The sequence below is a fragment of the Capra hircus genome, chromosome 3 (genome assembly GCF_001704415.2).
Source record: "Capra hircus breed San Clemente chromosome 3, ASM170441v1, whole genome shotgun sequence".
In the NCBI taxonomy this organism is placed as follows: domain Eukaryota; kingdom Metazoa; phylum Chordata; class Mammalia; order Artiodactyla; family Bovidae; genus Capra; species Capra hircus.
The window spans coordinates 40,099,134-40,118,717 of NC_030810.1; the positions used below are offsets into that span (position 1 = coordinate 40,099,134).

The following is a 19,584-nucleotide window of genomic DNA, read 5'->3' on the forward strand; positions in this document are numbered from 1 at the left end:
TTTTTTTAAGTCGCTCAGTCGTGTCCGACTCTGTGACCCCATGGACTATAGCCCACCAGGCTCCTCCATCCATGGGGTTCTCCAGGCAAGAATGCTGGAGTGGGTTGCCATTTTCTTCTCCAGGGGATCTTCCCAATCCAGGGAACGAACCCAGGTCTCCCGCATTTCAGGCAGATGCTTTGACCTCTGAGCCACCAGGGAAGCCCTCTGATGTTTTTCATATGTGTTGTCGACCCTAAATGGATCTGTTTATTCATCCTTTTAAGTACTGCTATTGAAGATTGACTGTGAACAGTCAAAGAAGGACAAAGAAGAATGATACTTTCTGCCCTCACAGAGCTTCCAGCTTAGCAGTGGATTCACAGTTCAACACCTCCGTGCAGTGTCTACATAGGAATGATAGGAATCAGGAGAAGCCAACACGCCTCTAGACATGACTCTCTCATGATCTTCTTATTTGCTTTTTATAGAATCATAAGGCAACAGCAATTTCTAAAATGGAAATGAAACTAAACAAAATAATAAGACCATTTGAGAAGCTTATGTTTATCAGCCTAATTCTACTGATATTTTGCTGGTAATACAGATCTGAAAAAAGTCAATGTCTGTTTCAAAACTCTCTGAGACAGCTCATTTTCAGGAATTTTTTTCTTTTTAGAATGATTTACCATCTGCCCTTTATAAACATACAATTTTTAAATAAGGACTAATTGCTTAATTTTTCACATCAGAAAGAGTGAGCCAGACATCAGAATCTTGAATTGAAAAATACTTTTATATTTAAAATTGGAGATTGCTTATCTTACACTATATCCTAATTGAAAGCAACTCAAGTACATCCTGGTTAAAAAAAAAAATCTCTATTAATATTTGTAGGTATTAAAAGAGAAGGAAATAGAGGCATTTTAAGACCTTGTTTGTATAGTAAATAAACCTAGTAGTAACATTTGGGGAAGTATAATCTTTATAAAGACTGTCTTTCTTTCATGGTATTGACACATTTTGGCCACTCCACTTAGCCAAATGAATATAATCATGTAATCACTTCAGGTAGAAGTGTTAACTTTCTCAGAGTTCTGAAATTGTCAGTTCAGTTCAGTCACTCAGTTGTGTCCAACTCTTTATGACCCCATGGACTGCAGCACGCCAGGCTTCCCAGTCCATCACCAACTCCCACAGCTTGCTCAAACTCATGTCCATCAAGTCAGTGATGCCATCCAACCATCTCATCCTCTGTCATCCCCTTCTCCTCCTGTCTTCAATCTTTCCCAGCATCAGGATCTTTTCCAATGAGTCAGTTCTTCACATCAGGTAGCCAAAGTATCAGAGCTTCAGCTTCAGCATCAGTCCTTCCAGCGAATATTCAGTGTTGATTTCCTTTAGAATTGACTGGTTTGATCTCCTTGCTGTCCAAGGGATTCTGAAGAGTCTTCTCCAACATCAGTTGTCAAGAACATCACTGTTAAGTGAACATTTAAAGTGGTAATAAATAATAAGATTGAAGTTAAAAGGCTTGTCTGATTACCCAGGAAGAAGAACAAGAATTTTTAAGCTCTCTCTAGTTACATCAGCAAAAGGAGGGGAGTAAGTACTCTTGTCCTCTGGAATGAAATGGATTCTTCTACTGAATATAATTTAAATATATTTAGTTGATGTTGATAATAATTGGTTAAACTTCTTGGCATCCATAGATATAGCAGATATTGATGGATTATTTCACAGAGTTAATTTAAATGTAACGAGAGATTACATTAGCATTAAGAGATTACTACTTTGTCACTATGCAACACAAGTCTGTCTGTGAGCATTGACGAGGCTGCATGCTGTGGCAGAAGAAAATACTGACCAATATCAGAAGGGATTGCAACATTCCAGTGTTGTACAGGCATGGTTCACTTCAAAACATGAATCCCATGGATAATCAGTGAAAAAAAAAACCCTCCCCACTCATGGAGGCCTCTTCTAGATATGTTATACATAATTCCTTAATGCAAGCAACTACTTTTTCAGCTAAGAACACAATAGCAAGGAGACCTATTTTGAAATCTGTTTTCCTTTCCAGCTAGAGATTGTGAAGTGTTGCTTTTAGATGCTCAGGGTAGTTCTTTTTTTTCTCTCTCTCTTATATAATTGACCCTTGAAGAGAAAGAATTTTTATCTTACAGAATTGACTTTTTTTCTCTTATAGAATTCCTATAAGAGAATAAGAATTCTCCTATAGAACTTCCTTCGGAGAAGGCAATAGCAACCCACTCCAGTACTCCTGCCTGGAAAAACCCATGAACAGAGGAGCCTGGTGGGCTGCAGTCCATGGGGTCGTGAAGATTTGGACACGACTGAGCAATTTCACTTTTCACTTTCCACTTTCATGCACTGGAGAAGGAAATGGCAACCCACTCCAGTGTTCTTGCCTGGAGAATCCCAGGGTTGGAGGAGCCTGGTGGGCTGCCGTCTATGGGGTCGCAGAGAGTCAGACACGACTGAAGCGACTTGGCGGCAGCAGCAGCAGCAGCAGCAGCAGCAGAGAACTTCCTGCAGTGCAGGAAGCAAACTCAAAAGATGCTGAGACAGGAAGAGGGCAAATAGTGAATGTCGCTTCAGAACACTCTTTCTAACTTGCTGGGTTGAGGAAGAGGATTAAATTTGCTAATGTAATTGAATATCCTTGGCAGCAGTACTTGAAAGCAATTCCAGGAAGATGCAAATTCCCCTGTGTTTAAAAAGATTCTGCAGCTATCCTCAGAAACCATGTATTGTACTTAACTCTTACCTGCCTAGTTAAAAAAATTTCTCCTTAATTGTTAAATTATCTTTTGAGTTGCTTTGATTCTGGCCATCTTTTAGTTCTGACTTTGCCAGTTATCACTCTTTTCATTTCTTTACAAACCGCCTTTAAAATATATTCTGTTCAGCTCTTAATATAATGAACTTAGAGAAGTCTGACTTTCTTGTATTTTTGAGTCAAGGAGCCAGAACTACATAGCTTGACTTGGCCTTTGATTCATGTAGACATTTTTCCCACCAAATTTTATTCGAGCATCCAGTTCTAGGAGCAGAATGAATCTGAAAGAACTCCTGACTCTACATAGGAGCTTAAATTAGGCCAAATTACAACACACTTGCCTTTCCTGGTCTGAAAGGACAAGTCAAGCCAGCTTTGCTAGGAAGCAATAGGGTTCACACTTTTCATGAGAAGTGTTCATTGGGAATAGAATGAGTAAACCGGATTCTGTACAGGCTGTGTTATATGGATTCATAATTGGCATTTTAAATACTCAGTTCTCGGAACACTCATTGCAAAACCAACTGTATATTTTACAACACATTTCCAACCCAAACAGAAATAAGTGTTGTATTTGTATGCCGTGTTCCAGCTTGTATCCATTAGCTTAAATAAGCAAAAGAGGACTAGGGTTACTGTTTTAGAGAGACTATTTTCTAATCCCTTCATCAACTCCATGATTTCTGTTACATGCATTAAGTTCCCTCGATCAGAAAGAAAAATAAATGTAATTTTTTGCCAGAACCATTTTCTATTACCCCATCTTCCTGTCTTCCCTTCACTCATCACGTATTTTTCTGTGTGAGTTAGAAGCAGAGATAGCAGAAAGTAATGTTGACCAACTTACTATCTCCAGGAACCTTCATTTCTGTATTAACATTTTCTTTGTCAATTTCCCAGGTCCAAGATACTTCCTTCATTCTCTGTATTGTGGTGATACAACCAGAAATACCTGTCAAACAACTAAAGAACCTCAATACTGTCCCCAGCAGCAAGCTGCTGTACCACCGCTTGGACCTCCTGGGCCAGCCTAGTGCTTGCCTCCACTTCAAACAGCTGGCCACTCTAGGTAAACCCTGCGCTTTTCAGTTTCCTTTGTGGTCTTCCTGATAGCAGCTCACCATGAGCATCAGTTTGAATTAAGATGCCGAATGCCTTCCCAGGCGGCTCAGTGGTAAAGAATCCATCTGCCAATGCAGGAGAGGCAGTTTTGATCCCTAGGTCAGGAAGATCCCCTGGAGGAGGAAATGGCAACCCACTCCAGTGTTTTTCCTGGAAAAATTCCATGCACAGAGGATCCTGGTGTGCTACAGTCCATGGGATCTCAAAGAGTTAGACGTGACTGAGCACACTAATACCTGCAGTGCCAGTGTGGGGAGACAAATGTAAAAACGATTTGAGGCCTTGCCTTGTCTCTGGTTCTCCATCAGTCACTGAGATGAGGATTTGTGGGTTGGTGACTTCTTCAGGATGAACTCTCAGAAGAAACAAATAAAGAAGTGAAAACAGGAGAAGGAAGAAAGGAGAAAGCAAGCCAGAATTTGATTTTTAAGTGATGTTCCAGCCTCACCCTAGTCCTGAGGGGGGCTTTGGAGTGTAAATTACACTGAAAAGCTTACCCTGACTCAGGAAAGGGAGCTGGACTTTCATATTCCTTAGTCACTTTCAGGCTTCTGCTAATGCAGGACAAAGAGGTTTTAGCATCCCAAAGAATGTCCATCAAACAGAGTGGTAGATATGGCCCACTAGAGGCAGGCACACAGATAATGACGATGCAGGGGTACAGCATAGGAGGTGGAAAAATGGAAAAGAGTCCAAGGGTGGCACACCTATATATCTACAGAGTGTATATCTGTACCTATCACAGATCCCTGTCTTCGAAAGCGCTTAGGAAATCGGCAAATAATTCAAAGAAATTTGCATTTGTTCAGTGCCAAGTATTTTAGAGCCATCATCTGAGTTGGCCTATTACAGCTGAGGACTTTTGGGCTTATCAAAATATTGGGTTGGCCAAAAAGTTCGTCTGAGTATTTCCATATCATCCTGTGGGAAAAGTGGAATGAACTTTTTGGCCCACCCAATCATAACTTCCCCATGGTAACACAGAAAGAAGCGAGGCTCAGATGTGGTTCCTGCTTCTCCCATGCCTGATACGCCCCTTTCATTGCATGCTGCCATGTGCCAGATGCATACTAGGCATCTGTGGTATATGTTATATGTCACGGTATACTCACAGTACTATCATAGTGTATGTTATATGTCACAGTATACTCACAGTACTATCAAACAGATATTTTCTTTTTCACCTTTGAAAATACTTAGAAGTCACCATCCATTCTCCAGTTTCAAAATGAGAGCCCTTGTGTTCAGGTTTCTCTTTTACATTCCATCCTACAGAGTTTTGTGCCTGGATATGAGATCAACAGAGCAGGCCAGCCTAAGTAGTTTTATCTATGACACACTCCATCAATGTGGACAACTTAGATGGCCAGAGATGTCTGCTTGGATTTACATTTCCTTGTTTGTTGTAATTTAGGTTTGAGGGAAAGGGGGTTGCCTTCTGTTTCTATAGAAAAGAGTAATTGAATGACAGTCACTCAGTCGTGTCCGACTTTTTGTGACTCCATGGACTGTATAGTCCATGGAATTCTCCAGGCCAGAATACTGGAGTGGGTAGCCTTTCCCTTCTCCAGGGGATCTTCCCAACCCAAGAATCGAACCGGGGTCTCTTGCATTGCCGGTGGATTTTTTAACAGCTGATCTACCAGGGAAGCCCCATACAAAAAAGTATGTCCTTTAATTCATATTTTTAAGAACTACTTAAAGAAAAGCTTCAGTTCAGTTCAGTCGCTCAGTCGTGTCCGATTCTTTGCAACCCCATGAATCGCAGCACGCCGGGCCTCCCTGTCCATCACCAATTCCCGGAGTTCACTCAGACTCACGTCCATTGAGTCAGTGATGCCATCCAGCCATCTCATCGTCTGTTGTCCCCTTCTCCTCCTGCCCCCAATCCCTCCCAGCATCAGAGTCTTTTCCAATGAGTCAACTCTTCGCATGAGGTAGCCAAAGTACTGGAGTTTCAGCTTTAGCATCATTCCCTCCAAAGAAATCCCAGGGCTGATCTCCTTCAGAATGGACTGGTTAGATCTCCTTGCAGTCCAAGGAACTCTCAAGAGTCTTCTGCAACACCACAGTTCAAAAGCATCAATTCTTCGGCGCTCAGCCTTCTTCACAGTCCAACTCTCACATCCATACATGACCACAGGAAAAACCATAGCCTTGACTAGACGGACCTTAGTCAGCAAAGTAATGTCTCTGCTTTTGAGTATACTATCTAGGTCGGTCATAACTTTTCTTCTAAGGAGTAAGCGTCTTTTAATTTCATGGCTGCAGTCACCATCTGCAGTGATTTTAGATATGCATAATTCCCTTAGTCACTATGGGAAATACTACTATACTACTGCTGGTGAAAAGAAGGTAATAAAAAAAAACCTTTTTATTTATTATTTTTTAATTAATCTTTAAAAAAATGTTTTTATTGAAGTATTGAGAAGGCAATGGCTCCCCACTCCAGTACTCCTGCCTGGAAAACCCCGTGGACAGAGGAGCCTGGAAGGCTGCAGTCAGTGGGGTTGCTGAGGGTCGAACACTACTGAGCGACTTCACTTCACTTTTCACTTTCCCGCATTGGAGAAGGAAATGGAAACCCACTCCAGTGTTCTTGCCTGGAGAATCCCAGGGACGGGGGAGCCTAGTGGGCTGCCGTCTATGGGGTCACACAGAGTCGGATATGACTGAATTGACTTAGCAGTAGCAGCAGTTGATTTACAAGGCCAGTCTTTTTAAATTTGGTACAGCAAAGTGCAGCAGTTTTTCTTAATGGAAAAAAAAATCCCAAGCCTAGATTTTTTATTTCCTTCAGATAATCCCTCGTAGCTATACCATCCAATATGGTAGCTAGTAGCCACAGGTGACTATTGAGCACTTAAAGTGTGGCTAAACCAAGTTGAGATTTATTGTAAGTATAAAATACATACTTAATTTTCTGTATTGATTACATATTAAAGTAATAATGTTTGGATATACTAGAGTCTATAAAATATACTAGTAAAATTAACCTGTTTGGTTTTCCTTTTCTTCATGTGGCTACTAGAAATTTTTATATCACAATGGGGTATTACATTGTATTTTGGTTGGACGGTCCTGCTCAGTTGGACATTTTCACTCCCAGAAAATGTAGAGCTTTATTAATGCCCATGCATTACTTAGGACTAGTGAGCTGGTCTAGGGGCACACGGACAAACCTTATGCCAGTGTCCAACTTCCACTGGGTACTCTTTCCACTGTACAACCCAACTTCATTTTGGCCATAGAACTCCCCCAGGGCAATATGTGGAGAGATCACTGAGGATAGTTTAGTATCAGTTGGTACTGAAAGTGAAGCAGGATAATTCAAATATTTTTTGAAAGAAATGGAAAATAAGGGAAACAATGGCAAATAAGTGATTTTTACCTAATTCCCATTGATGATGGGGATTTTGAGGCAAGGTATTAATTTAGGTCAGAGCTCCCTTCCAGAGGTCTGAAGGATGGGGCATTGTCTTTCTTGGTACACAAAGATGGACGTAGGCATTTTGAAAGAGCACATCATCCTGTGTAGTTGTATACACAGGTATGTAAGTACCATGTGTCCTATGTATGTAAGAGCTATGTGTCTAGCTCCTAGACATAAGACTTTGGGTCCTGTATCTCGGTTTTTCCCTCTCCTTTTATCCACATCACTACAAGGAAGGTCCCCTCCCCGAGTTGTATCTCCTTCCCTTCTTCTGGTCCAACTCTTATCCCTGAGATGTTTTTTATATCATTGTGTTGTTCTAATATTGTTGTTTTTCTTTTTTTTCTTTATTCTTACCTCTGCAACTGGGTCCTAAGTTCTTTGAGTTTCGGGACAGTCGTCTCTCTCTGGCACACCTTGCACAGAAGGCCCCAGAGCATATACCCATGAACTCATTGCTAGGCAACCTACCCTTTTTTTAGCCCCTGGCTTTCTTTTCCTTGATATGGATACAATAATTACTCCCAAGCTATAACATGATGATATGAGAGTTAAAGGAGGTGCAGCATTACTGGAAGCATTGTGTTGTGGTAAGGGAAGACTGCAGTTCTGACCCATCCTGCTCAGTTCAACCAAAAATCCTGGATGGAACCTTTTTTAAATTCTTTGAAAATTGTCAGAGAACTAACCTAATTGGTAATGGACCAAAACGCAGAAGCTTATAAGAACCCAGAGAAGAAAGCTGCCATCTAAAACTGGTTTTAATGTACTCATATTTATCAACCCAGAAAAGGGACTTCCCCAGTGGTCCAGTGATTAAGGCTCTGTGCTTCCAATGCAAGGGGCCCCCGTTCAGTCCCTGGTCACAGAACTAAGATCTTAAATGCTGCGTGGTGTAGCCAAAATGCAATAATAATAATAATCAATCCAGAAGAAACAACTGTGAAATTTTGCTTTAGCTAGCTTCTTTGGGCTAAGGAGAGCAACAAAAATCAAATCCAAGGTCCTCAAAATGTGGAGACTTACAAGTGAAACTGCCCCCTTCTGCCCTCCGCCTTCCCCCACACACATACCTGCCTTTAGCAGAGGTCACAGAGGACTATATATTTAGGGTAAGAATGAATTGGAACTACGTCAGCCCTTGACGTGAGATTCCTGACTTCTGAGTTGTCTAAGGAATCTCTAGTGTTAGCTCATCATGGACTAGTTGAATACCGTAGTCCCCCAGTGTAGCACTTGGGTCATTATCCTGTCTCATTGTTGGAAGAGTTTCCACCTCCCCATCCTGCCTCATCCTGGGGCACAGCAATCCTTTGTGGAGGAAGATATCCCCATTCTGTTGAGCCTCAGCATTTACTACAAAATTGTTTGTAAGCCCAGCATCCAGTGACAGAAAACCAGGCCACAAGGAAATGAGACACCGTGAGTGAGAACTAACAAAGGAATAGAAAAGGACCCACAGATTTAAATGAGATAAGACATGTGATAGTGCTTTCTAATACTTTTAAAAATATACAGTTGAAGAGTAAAATTTCAAAGACAAAGATGTAGTGTTTTTATTTCAAAATGTAATTCATTGCAAGGATTTCTGTCATAACAATACTGGGTTTTTCCTCTTAAGTAAGACCAACAATTAACTACTCCATTTTCATAGATTTTGTTTATGCTGTGTTTAGTTGTGCCCATCTGTGAGTATAATTTTTTTTAGCTGAGTCTTGCAGTGACTCCACTTTTATTCCATTTTTTCTTATGCCTCGATAATCATACTAATATGAACAGTAAGAGTCAAAACTTACAGAGACACGTGACTTGTGCAAGGACTGTTCTAAATGCTTTACATTTATTAAATCATTGTCTTTGTGTATATTAACTTACATAATTTTCACGAACTCTGTAGGATCGGCACTGCTATTTCCCCCACTTTGCAGATGATAAAAACACCACACGTATTCTAACTTGTCCAACAGTTACACAGGCTTCCCAGGAAGTACAGTGGTAAAGAATCCACCTTCCGCTGCAGGAGATGCAAGAGACATGGGTTCAAGCCCTTCATCAGAAAGATCCCTTGGAGTAGGAAATGGCAACCCACTCCAGTATTCTTGCCTGGAAAATTCCATGGACAGAGGAGCCTGGCAGGCTATATAGTCGAAGGGATTGCAAAGAGCTGGACTGAGCAACTGAGCATGCCACACATCACACAACCAGGAAATGGTGGAGCCCAGGTCCAGCCCAGTCTGACTTTATATCGTGTGCTACCTCCTTGGTCCCAATAAGTGTAAGATGTTATATGTGGATCTAAGGTATGTTGGGGCTTACCTTGTGGCTCACCTGCTAAAGAATTCACCTGCAATGCGGGAGACCTGGGTTCAATCCCTGGGTTAGTAAGATCCCCTGGAGAAGGGAAAGGCTACCCACTCCAGTATTCTGGCCTGGAGAATTCCATGGACTGTATAGTCCATGGGGTTGCAGAGAGTCAGTATGTTGAATAGTTACATTCTCAACCCGTGTGTCTCTTCAGGTTTCAGTTCAGTTCAGTCGCTCAGTCGTGTCCAACTCTTTGCAACCCTATGAATCGCAGCACTCCAGGCCTCCCTGTCCATCACCAACTCCCGGAGTTCACCCAAACCCACGTCCATCGAGTCGGTGATGCCATCCAGCCATCTTATCCTTTGTCGTCCCCTTCTCCTGCCCCCAATCCCTCCCAGCATCAGGGTCTTTTCCAGTGAGTCAGCTCTTCGCGTGAGGTGGCCAAAGTACTGGAGCTTCAGCTTTAGCATCAGTTCTTCCAATGAACACCCAGGACTGGTCTCCTTTAGAATCCAGGACTGTAAGCTCCCTGCGGGGAGAGAATCTGACTTCCGTCCTTCACAGCTCCTTCCGGTGTGGAGTGCTTTGCTTTCCTTAGGAGTGACTCTAAGCCCCTACAGCTGACAGATGGGCAGAGCCTTAGCCAGGCTTTTGTTTGAGCCTGAGGTGCAGGCCCCGTGTTCTGAGACCTGCTTTGTTTGCTTCTCTTTCAGAGAGTCCAACCGTCATGCTGTCTGCTGGCAGCTTCTCCTCCCCCTACGAGCACCTCAGCCAGCCAGAGACAAAGCGCATGGTGGAACACTACACAGCCTATCTCAGCGACAACACCCGCCTCATTGCCAACCCGGGGCTCAAAGTGAGTGCTGTCCTGGGGCCCCTGTTTCTGCTCTGCCCCTCCACAAGCCCGGGAGGGGATGCTGCAGTGAGCCTTTGAAGTGGGAAGGCGGCCTCTGGATCTGCGCCTCTCAGCTGGAGAGCCAGAAAGCCAGAGTGTGAGGCCCAGGGGAGGCTGGCCAGCGAGGACCCTTCTGATGGATTAAGAAGCCCTGTGGGCCAGATGCAGAATATCTTTCAGGCTTTAGATGCAGTAGAGGCTTTCTAGGTAGGCGGGGTAGGAGTTAGAGACCAGAGAAACTTTCCCAGCCCCATTTTTCCCAGGGGGATGAAGTAAAGTGCCCCTACTGTCTGTTGAGATAAATATGATGAAGTTTAAGGAGCAGAGATTTAGGGGATGTGTGTGTGGGGGGGGGGGGGGGGTGGGTGTGCACATGCGCCTGTGTGTGTGTTTAATTATTTAATGCTGCACTATAGGTTCTTTCCTCATACATGCAAGAAAGCCTAAGTAGGATGAACAACTGAGTAAATCACATATCCACTGGCTGTATTTCAGGAAGCTTTTGTTTTCACCAAGTTTGGCTGTATCCATCTGCTGTGGAAAGATTTTTAAGAAGTAATTGGGCTTGGCTTCTCTGCAAGAGAGCTTTGGGAAGCTCTGCCAGCAGGCCATTCTCTTTTCATGTGAGTCTTAAAGGATCCCCGCTATGTCTTCCTTTGTTTCCCAGTTCTCTGTCCGAAATGAAGTAATGGCTACCAGCCACGTCACAGATGAATGGATGACACAAATGGAAATGAGTAGCCTGAACACGTACATTGTCCGCCGTTACATAGCAACACCCAATGGCGTCCTCAGAATTTATCCTGGCTCCCTCATGGACAAAGCATTTGATCCCACTAGGAGACAATGGTGAGTTTTAGGGGCTTCCATTATCAAAGGTTCTTCCCCAACCCTGGAGAGACATGATAAGTACACACAATAAAGCAACTTCTGGCAGTCATATTTAAAGAAGATACGTTTCATGGCAGTGAAAATATGTTTTTGTATTGTTTTTTAAACGTAGTGTGAACAGCAGCTTTGTGGGCTTCCTCTGTCTACAATGCTTTCATCTCTTTATTGAGCTGTTGAGACTGAAATGCTTTATACTTGGCCATTTCGGTTCCTAGTGGTTTGATTCCCACCTTCTATGCAGTGTGTCCACAATGAATATACTTAATGTCATTGCATGTGATCATGGTGTCAAATTACAGCTCATATATGACCTATGAAAAATGACATAAAAACTGAAAAATACTTTTTTACTTCAAGGATTTATTTTTACTCTGATTTTCAAAAGCAAAAGCTGGTCAGGTAGTATAACAAGGGGCAACCTAGGCATAAAAACAGGATTTCTCTTCTTGAGCCGCTTAGCAGCCGAGTTACTCATGAGTTGGCTCATCTTTTTTACCGCCTGTTCTCCCGCCCTTCCCGACCCAGGGCACATTTTTATGTGCCCAGTTGTGTTTGTCCCTACCTGATTTATTAACCTTTGGTTTTGCCTCTAAAACATCTATATTTTTTAAAGCTTATTAAAATCTCACATATATACTGAGTTCAGTATCTTTTCAAAAGAGAATTCCGTATTTTTACTGACCCCTTATTGTTGGTGCTGTAGTCATATATAAAGGGTGAGAATCCTTTTGAGCTTACATGTAACATAAGCACAGGTTAGAATATTTTTTTAGGTTGCAAGCTCACTTTTCTTTGAAATGTGCAAAGCTGTTGTTCATGTGCTAAAGTAAGGACTTTCTTTGGTCTCCATCAGGTATCTCCATGCAGTAGCTAACCCAGGTTTGATTTCCTTAACTGGCCCTTACTTAGACGTTGGAGGAGCTGGCTATGTAGTGACTATCAGTCATACAATTCATTCATCCAGGTAATATTTCTTTATTTTTAATTTTCTCTTTAATTGGAGGATAATTCCTTTACCAACGTTGTATTGGTTCCTGCTGCACAACAACTTGAAATGACTATATATATACATTTTCCCCTCCCTCCTGGGCCTCCCTGCCATCTCACATCTCCGAGTCATCACAGGGCACTGAGCTGAGCTCCCTGTGTTACACAGCAGCTTCCTGCTAGTTGTTTATTTTACACACAGTAGTAAAATTCATCCACCCTCTCCTTCCCCCGCCTGGTAATAGTTCAATTAATATTTACTCATTTCTTGAAAACATTAAGGATATTTTGAAAAGCTGAATAGAATAGTGGATAGCAAGGAGTAGTAGCAAAGGTGTGACATTTGATACGGGCAAGCTGGGATTTGAATATCTTCTCTGTGTTATCTTGGTTTTCCTAAACTTCCTGATGTCTGTAAAATGGGGATAATACTTACCTTACAAGGTTGTCATGTGATTGAGTCAATAAAAAGCACTTAACCCTGTTAGTGGCCATGAGGGTGCTTATGAAGAAGAAAAACAGAGATGTTAGATTCAGTAAAGCAGTTCCTGGAAATGCCAGTCTTAAACCAATCAAAGAAATAGTTATTACCAGAGAGTGTTTTCCCAAACAAAGAGTACTGCTAGTGAAAGAAATGTATCAAGACAAGAATGTATCAACACAAAATTCTTCCTTCTTGTGTTTGAGTTTCTTTAGAATTATATATAGCAACCCACTCCAGTACTCTTGCCTGGAAAATCCCATGGACGGAGGAGCCTGGTGGGCTACAGTCCATGGGGTCACAAAGAGTCGGACAAGACTGATTGACTTCACTTTCACTTTCCACTTTCATGCATTGGAGAAGGAAATGGCAACCCACTCCAGTGTTCTTGCCTAGAGAATCCCAGGGACAGGAGCCTGGTGGGCTGCTGTCTATGGGGTCACACAGGGTCGGACACGCCTAAAGCGACTTAGCAGCAGCGGCGGCAGAATTATATAAGAATTTGTTGTTGTTGTTATGATGGCTTTGTTGCTGTTCTTACTTTGCCTTTGCACTCTCTTGAGAAATGAATGGCATTTTGAAAACTGATTTTTCCAAGAATGCTATAAAATGACAGTATCACTGTAAATACATTTAGGGTGCTTTATATTTCAGGTTTATGAGGTTTCAGTATTTAAGCTACAAATGTCAGTGAAGTGTTGGATAAGGAGGAAACTCAACAACATTGTTTTAATCCCTTCATTGTACAAATCACTATTGTTTTCCTTAGCAACCAGTAGAGACTCTATCTTGACTGGTATCTGTAACGATACCTTAAAATTTATGGGAGACAGATTTTCTTGCTAACTTTATGCTTTCCACTGGTGCTCGTTATATATCAAATGATTGACATCAGTAGAATTATTCTAATGCTAGTTCATTGGGAACAAGAACTAGGACGCGGTGCTGTGTGGAATTTCAATAGCATGACCTGTGTCTCCGTGGTAGGCAGGGCCCTGTCGCCAGCCAGATATTGATTTCTTTTCAGGGCATGGTATCTATTTGGCTTCATCACATATGAACAAGCAAACATTCTCTTAGAACAAACCTTTTCAATGTTTGTAGTAACAGACCATCTGTAAGGCATATACCTACTGTTGTCTGAATAGCAAGACTTATCTTTTCTCTCATATATTCTAGTCAATTGAGAAAAAGTAGACAAAGGTGTTTTCTTTGAGGGGACAGCAGTCACCTTGATCTTTGATGACAAGGACACGGGCTGGAATCGGGCTCTTAAAGGTGGTGCTTGGAGCAGGGAGAGGATGCCTACCTGTGTGTGTCTCGCTTATTCCTTGACCTATTCCTTGATCCAGCTGCTCCCGCCTGCCGCTCATTATCAAGAACCATTAGCTTTTCCTCCTACACAGTATGGTTTTGCTATAGGAGAGGCAGGGGGATCACAGAGGGGTGCAGATTCTTATGCTCATATACTTGTTTTTGTCAGAATTTGAGTGGGTGGAAGACTTTCTCATTTATTTGTAAATATTTATCATGTCATCCCAAATGAAGCATGATGGAAATAGGATGGACTTTCAAGTTCGAAAATATCTTGGGTTCAGTTCCCTTATTTGGTTATTGTTTATGACTCAGACAGTAAAAGAATCTGCCTGCAATACAGGAAACCTGGGTTTGATCCCTGAGTCAGAAAAATCCACTGGAGAAAGGAATGGCTACCCACTCCAGTATTCTTGCCTGGAGAATTCCATGGACAGAGGAGCCTGGTTGGCTACAGTCTATGAGGTCCCAAAGAATCAGACACAACTAACACTGATAGTGTATTTAGACTACACAAGTTTAGCTATTTAAGTTTAACAAGAGCCAAAATGCCTGTCCATCACTCACTCAACGAGAATGTATTCCAGGAATAAGTATCTGCTCACGCCTTGATCCATATGCAGTCCCATGGATTTGATTGTTTGAACATTTTCCTTAGGTAAGCACATTTTTATTATTTAAAACCTATTTTGTTCACTGTATAATTTAGAATGCAAGTCAACTACTGCTTCTGGTTTTCAACCAAGGCAACCACCGCTTTAATGGGTGTGTTCATAGATGGGCTCTGCAAAGGGACTTTCTCCAAATGAGTACCAGTGACTTTGATCTCACATGCCAACTTGAGAACCTGCCCTCCCCCTAAGACGGATTCTACTCTGAAAAAGCAGATTTGCCATTTACTGTCTATGACTATTAACAAGTTCCTTTTTTTGCCTTGGTTTCCTCATTTGTAAAGAGGGAATTTAGGACCTACCTCAAATGATGGTTTAAAGATTATTTTAAGTAATATACATGAGTCTCCAAGAACACTGCATGGCCCATGGTAAGGGCTCAGTTCAGTCGCTCAGTCGTGTCTGACTCTTTGTGACTTCATGAATCGCAGCACGCCAGGCCTCCCTGTCCATCACCAACTCACGGAGTTCACTCAGACTCACGTCCATTGAGTCAGTGATGCCATCCAGCCATCTCATCTTCTGTCGTCCCCTTCTCCTCCTGCCCCCAATCCCTCCCAGCATCAGAGTCTTTTCCAATGAGTCAACTCTTCGCATGAGGTGGCCAAAGTATTGGAGTTTCAGCTTTAGCATCAGTCATTTCCAGTGAACACCCAGGACTGATCTCCTTTAGGATGGACTGGCTGGATCTCCTTGCAGTCCAAGGGACTCTCAAGAGTCTTCTCCAACACCACAATTCAAAAACATCATTTCTTCGGCACTCACCTTTCTTCACATTCCAACTCTCACATCCATACATGACTACTGGAAAAACCATAGCCTTGACTAGACGGACCTTTGTTGGCAAAGTAATGTCTCTGCTTTTGAATATGCTATCTAGGTTGGTCATAACTTTCCTTCCAAGGAGTAAGCGTCTTTTAATTTCATGGCTCCAATCACCATCTGCAGTGATTTTGGAGCCCCCAAAAATAAAGTCTGACAGTGTTTCCACTGTTTTTCCATCTATTTCCCATGAAGTGATGGGACCAGATGCCATGATCTTCATTTTCTGAATGTTGAGCTTTAAGCCAACTTTTTCACTCTCCTCTTTCACTTTCACCAAGAGGCTTTTGAGTTCCTCTTCACTTTCTGCCATAAGGGTGGTGTCATCTGCATATCTAAGGTTATTTCTCCCGGCAGTCTTGATTCCAGCTTGTGGTTCTTCCAGCCCAGCGTTTCTCATGATGTACTCTGCATATAAGTTAAGGGCTCAATAAATATTAAATGTTTTTATTAGTATTATATTCCATGATTCTCTGAGCCTCGTGTGTAAAACAGAGGTAGCAATGCCCAGGTTGAACTGAAAAAATGAAAATTATAAATAATGTATGTAAAATGCTTGCCAATGTCAAATCCTCAATAAACAGTAGTTACTTTTATTATCACGCTATTCATGCTTTAAGTTTCTGGCATTTTAATGGGTCAGAAGAGAGAACTTATGCTAATGTTCAACTTGTCGTGAAACACTCCAATTCTCCCTTGGTTTTCAAAAGCCATTGGGCTGCTCTCTTGAGAACAGGTTTTCCAGTACTCACTTATCAATTACACAGCTATAGCAACTGTGCTATGATTCTTTCGTCAGCATGATTAGTGGCCTGAGAATCTAGGTGTTCATTCTTTGGAGGATGATAGTGTGGTACGAGATGATGAAGTACAGTCAATGATTAGGGAACTTGTCAGACAAGTCTTTGGCAGTGAAAATCTTACCAAAGCGCTGCAAACAGCATGCAATGTTGTGCTGAGAAATGTAGGCTTGGTTTCATTTTCCTGTGGTATTCTTTATGAGTTGCTATGGTAACCATGGACATTTTTCAAATGCAGGTGAAAATATGAATGCCAGACTTCCATGGGCAATATATATGCTTTTACTTCAGCATGTTTATCATATATGGGAGCAGATGACAGTCATACAAGGGAATTTTAGAAACAAAATCAACTTGTTCCCAAAAACCTGAATTGTATTTTTTACTAAGGCAGCGATAGTACTATAGAAAGAACCAGATTTCATACTGGTTTCTAAGCCATAAGTAAAAAGTGATCGATAACCATTCTAAACCTAATTTTTCATTTATAAAATAGAAATTATAATTCCTTTCTGATGTCTTCAAAGGAAATTAAATCAATGATTTAAAATTGCTTGGAAACTTTTGAATGCCATGCAGATCTAAGGAGGCAGAAAACCTATTGGTTAGGAATATACAGCCTTTCTGGGTGGCCCTAGTGGTAAAGAATGCACCTGCAGGAGACATAATAGACGCCAGTTCAATCCCTGGGTCAGGAAGATCCTCTAGAAGAGGGCATGGCCACCCACTCCAATATGCTTTCCTGGAGAATCCCCACGGACAGAGAAGCCTGGTGGGCTACAGACCACAGGGTCTCAAGGAGTTGGTCATGACTGAAGCAATTTAGCATACGGCACACATTCTCTGAAGTTCAAGGCACTGAGTTTGAATTCAGGCTTCCACTAGTTATTCACAATGTGACCTCAACCAAACACTGAATCTCCCCAAGTTTGGTTTTCTGGAAGTACTGCCTCATAAGCCTTCTGTGAGCAATCACTGAAGTGATGTATTCAGATGCCTACCAGAATGCCTATCAATTGTGAAGATTCAGTTACTGGAAGCCATTACCATCATCATAATGAAAACTGTTATGCAGACTCATCTCTCTTTCCTGAACAAGCCAGGGGGGTTTAGACTCCTTTTGACTAGTACTTCAGCAAAATATTATTTTCTACAGTGTACAAATCCTGTAAAGTAACTGAGTTTTGAACTGTTCCCATAGTAGAATTTAAGTTCCTTAAGTAATAATAGGGGCTCTTTCTGAGGCAGTAGCTTCTCAAAGACAATCCCACAACATGGTCTTCCCCCATCCTATGCCCAAAATAGCTCTGATAGAAATGTTCTGATAGAAATTTATTTATAGCTGTGATGGGTTTTCGTTGCTTTGCAGGGTTTTTTCTGTAGCTGTGGTGAGCAGAAATTACTATTTATTGCAGTGCACAGGCTTCTCATTGCTGTGGCTCCTCTTGTTCCAGACCATGGGCTGTAGGGTGCACAGGCTTCAGTAGTTCCGGCTCTCAGGCTCCAGAGCACAGGTTTCCATGGCGATCTTCCCAGACCAGGGATCCAACCTGTATCTCCTGCACTGTCAAGCAGATTCTTTACCACTGAGCCACCAGGAAGACCTCAGAAATTTCTTTTTTTTTTTTTAAATATTTATTTATTTGTCTGCACTAGGTCTTTGTTGCAGCATGTGAACTCTTAGCTGTGACATATGGGATCTAGTTCCCATGAGCAGGGATCAAACCCGGGCCCCCTTCATTAGGAGCACAGAGCCTCAGCCATTGGACCATCAGGGAAGTTCCTGATGGAAATATCATTGCAGGTCTTGGTCCCTTTTTCTAGTTTTGTTTTGTTTGTTTCAACAGGAGTGAGGGGTCAGTGGTGAGGGTTGGGTTAATATGTTGGGATTAATGTTGACAGTAACCAGTTGTCTCTATGGCAAAGCTAATTTCACTTTATTTGTGTGTGTGTGTGTGTTTATTTATTTATTTTTAAAAAATTTTTTATTTTTACTTTATTTTACTTTATAATACTGTATTGGTTTTGCCATACATTGACATGAATCCACCACGGGTGTACATGCGTTCCCAAACATGAACCCCCCTCCCACCTCCCTCCCCACAACATCCCTCTGGGTCATCCCCGTGCACCAGCCCCAAGCATGCGTTTTGATTTTCCAGAAGAGGATTTTATTTTGGGAAGTTTCTTCTGAGCTTCAGCATCATTTTTCTTTTGGTATTTTTCTTAACGAAGAAATTAGGCAGGTAAATAACGGTAATGGTGGGCACTTGAAACACTGCAGGAATAAACTTCAAATTTTTAACCGGTATAGGAATATTGGAGTTCATTGGTTAAGCTAACCCAAGGTCCTTCAGCTACCCATGAACATAAACTAAGAAGAACCTCAGTTCCAATAAGATGCTTATGCTTCTGATATATTTAGCAGTTTCTCTGAAAGAATTAAATGTTTACTCTCTGTGTAGGCCTGAGCTTAAAGCCATGTTTAGTTTTCTTTAAAGTAACTTCTCCTTATTAGGTATTTTCAGTATATTAAGCAGCTTGCTAAGCGCTATAAACACATTCTTCCATTTAATCCCAGTAACTGCCCTTTGACGTAGATACCATCATTAACCCTGTTTTCAGATATGAAAGCTGAGCTTTAGAAAGGTTAAGTAGCATTCCAGGAGCCAAATAGATAGAAACCAACAAGGCCAGGATTTGAGAGCTAAAAGGCTAGAAGCATATGTTGTCCTCCCCAACTTCTTCTGTGTTTGCTCCTATTTTTATGCGAAATACTTTTGAGTGGAGACAGTACTGGCCTATGAATCAAGAGAGTCTTGTTCTAGAATACAAGCTGGTTTTGAGTAGAACCAACTTTATAGTGTTACAGGAAGAAAGCAAAACATTGGTTTTACTAAATTTTGTATGACCTAAACTAGTCAACCTTTGAGATCTCTATTAAATGAGATGTATAGATATTAACTATAGATTTTTTTCATTATCTATAAAATGAAGGAAATATTGACGTCACTCAAGCTTCTGCTCTAAAGGTTCCTTTTGAAGACTGTTGGTTGCCAAGTGGGAGGCATTTGGGGAG

The 19,584-nt window shown here is 41.7% G+C and overlaps 1 protein-coding gene across 1 annotated transcript in view; it reads left to right on the top strand.

Annotated features, from left to right (window-relative positions):
- The window catches only part of CACHD1 (cache domain containing 1), a 235,687-nt gene that overhangs the window by 195,231 nt on the left and 20,872 nt on the right, over positions 1-19,584 (top strand). The window contains exons 13-16 of the mRNA XM_005678311.3: positions 3,683-3,851; positions 10,358-10,500; positions 11,207-11,388; positions 12,284-12,394. Coding sequence (XP_005678368.2) covers positions 3,683-3,851; positions 10,358-10,500; positions 11,207-11,388; positions 12,284-12,394 — 605 coding nt within the window. The remainder of the gene's footprint in view (positions 1-3,682; positions 3,852-10,357; positions 10,501-11,206; positions 11,389-12,283; positions 12,395-19,584) is intronic.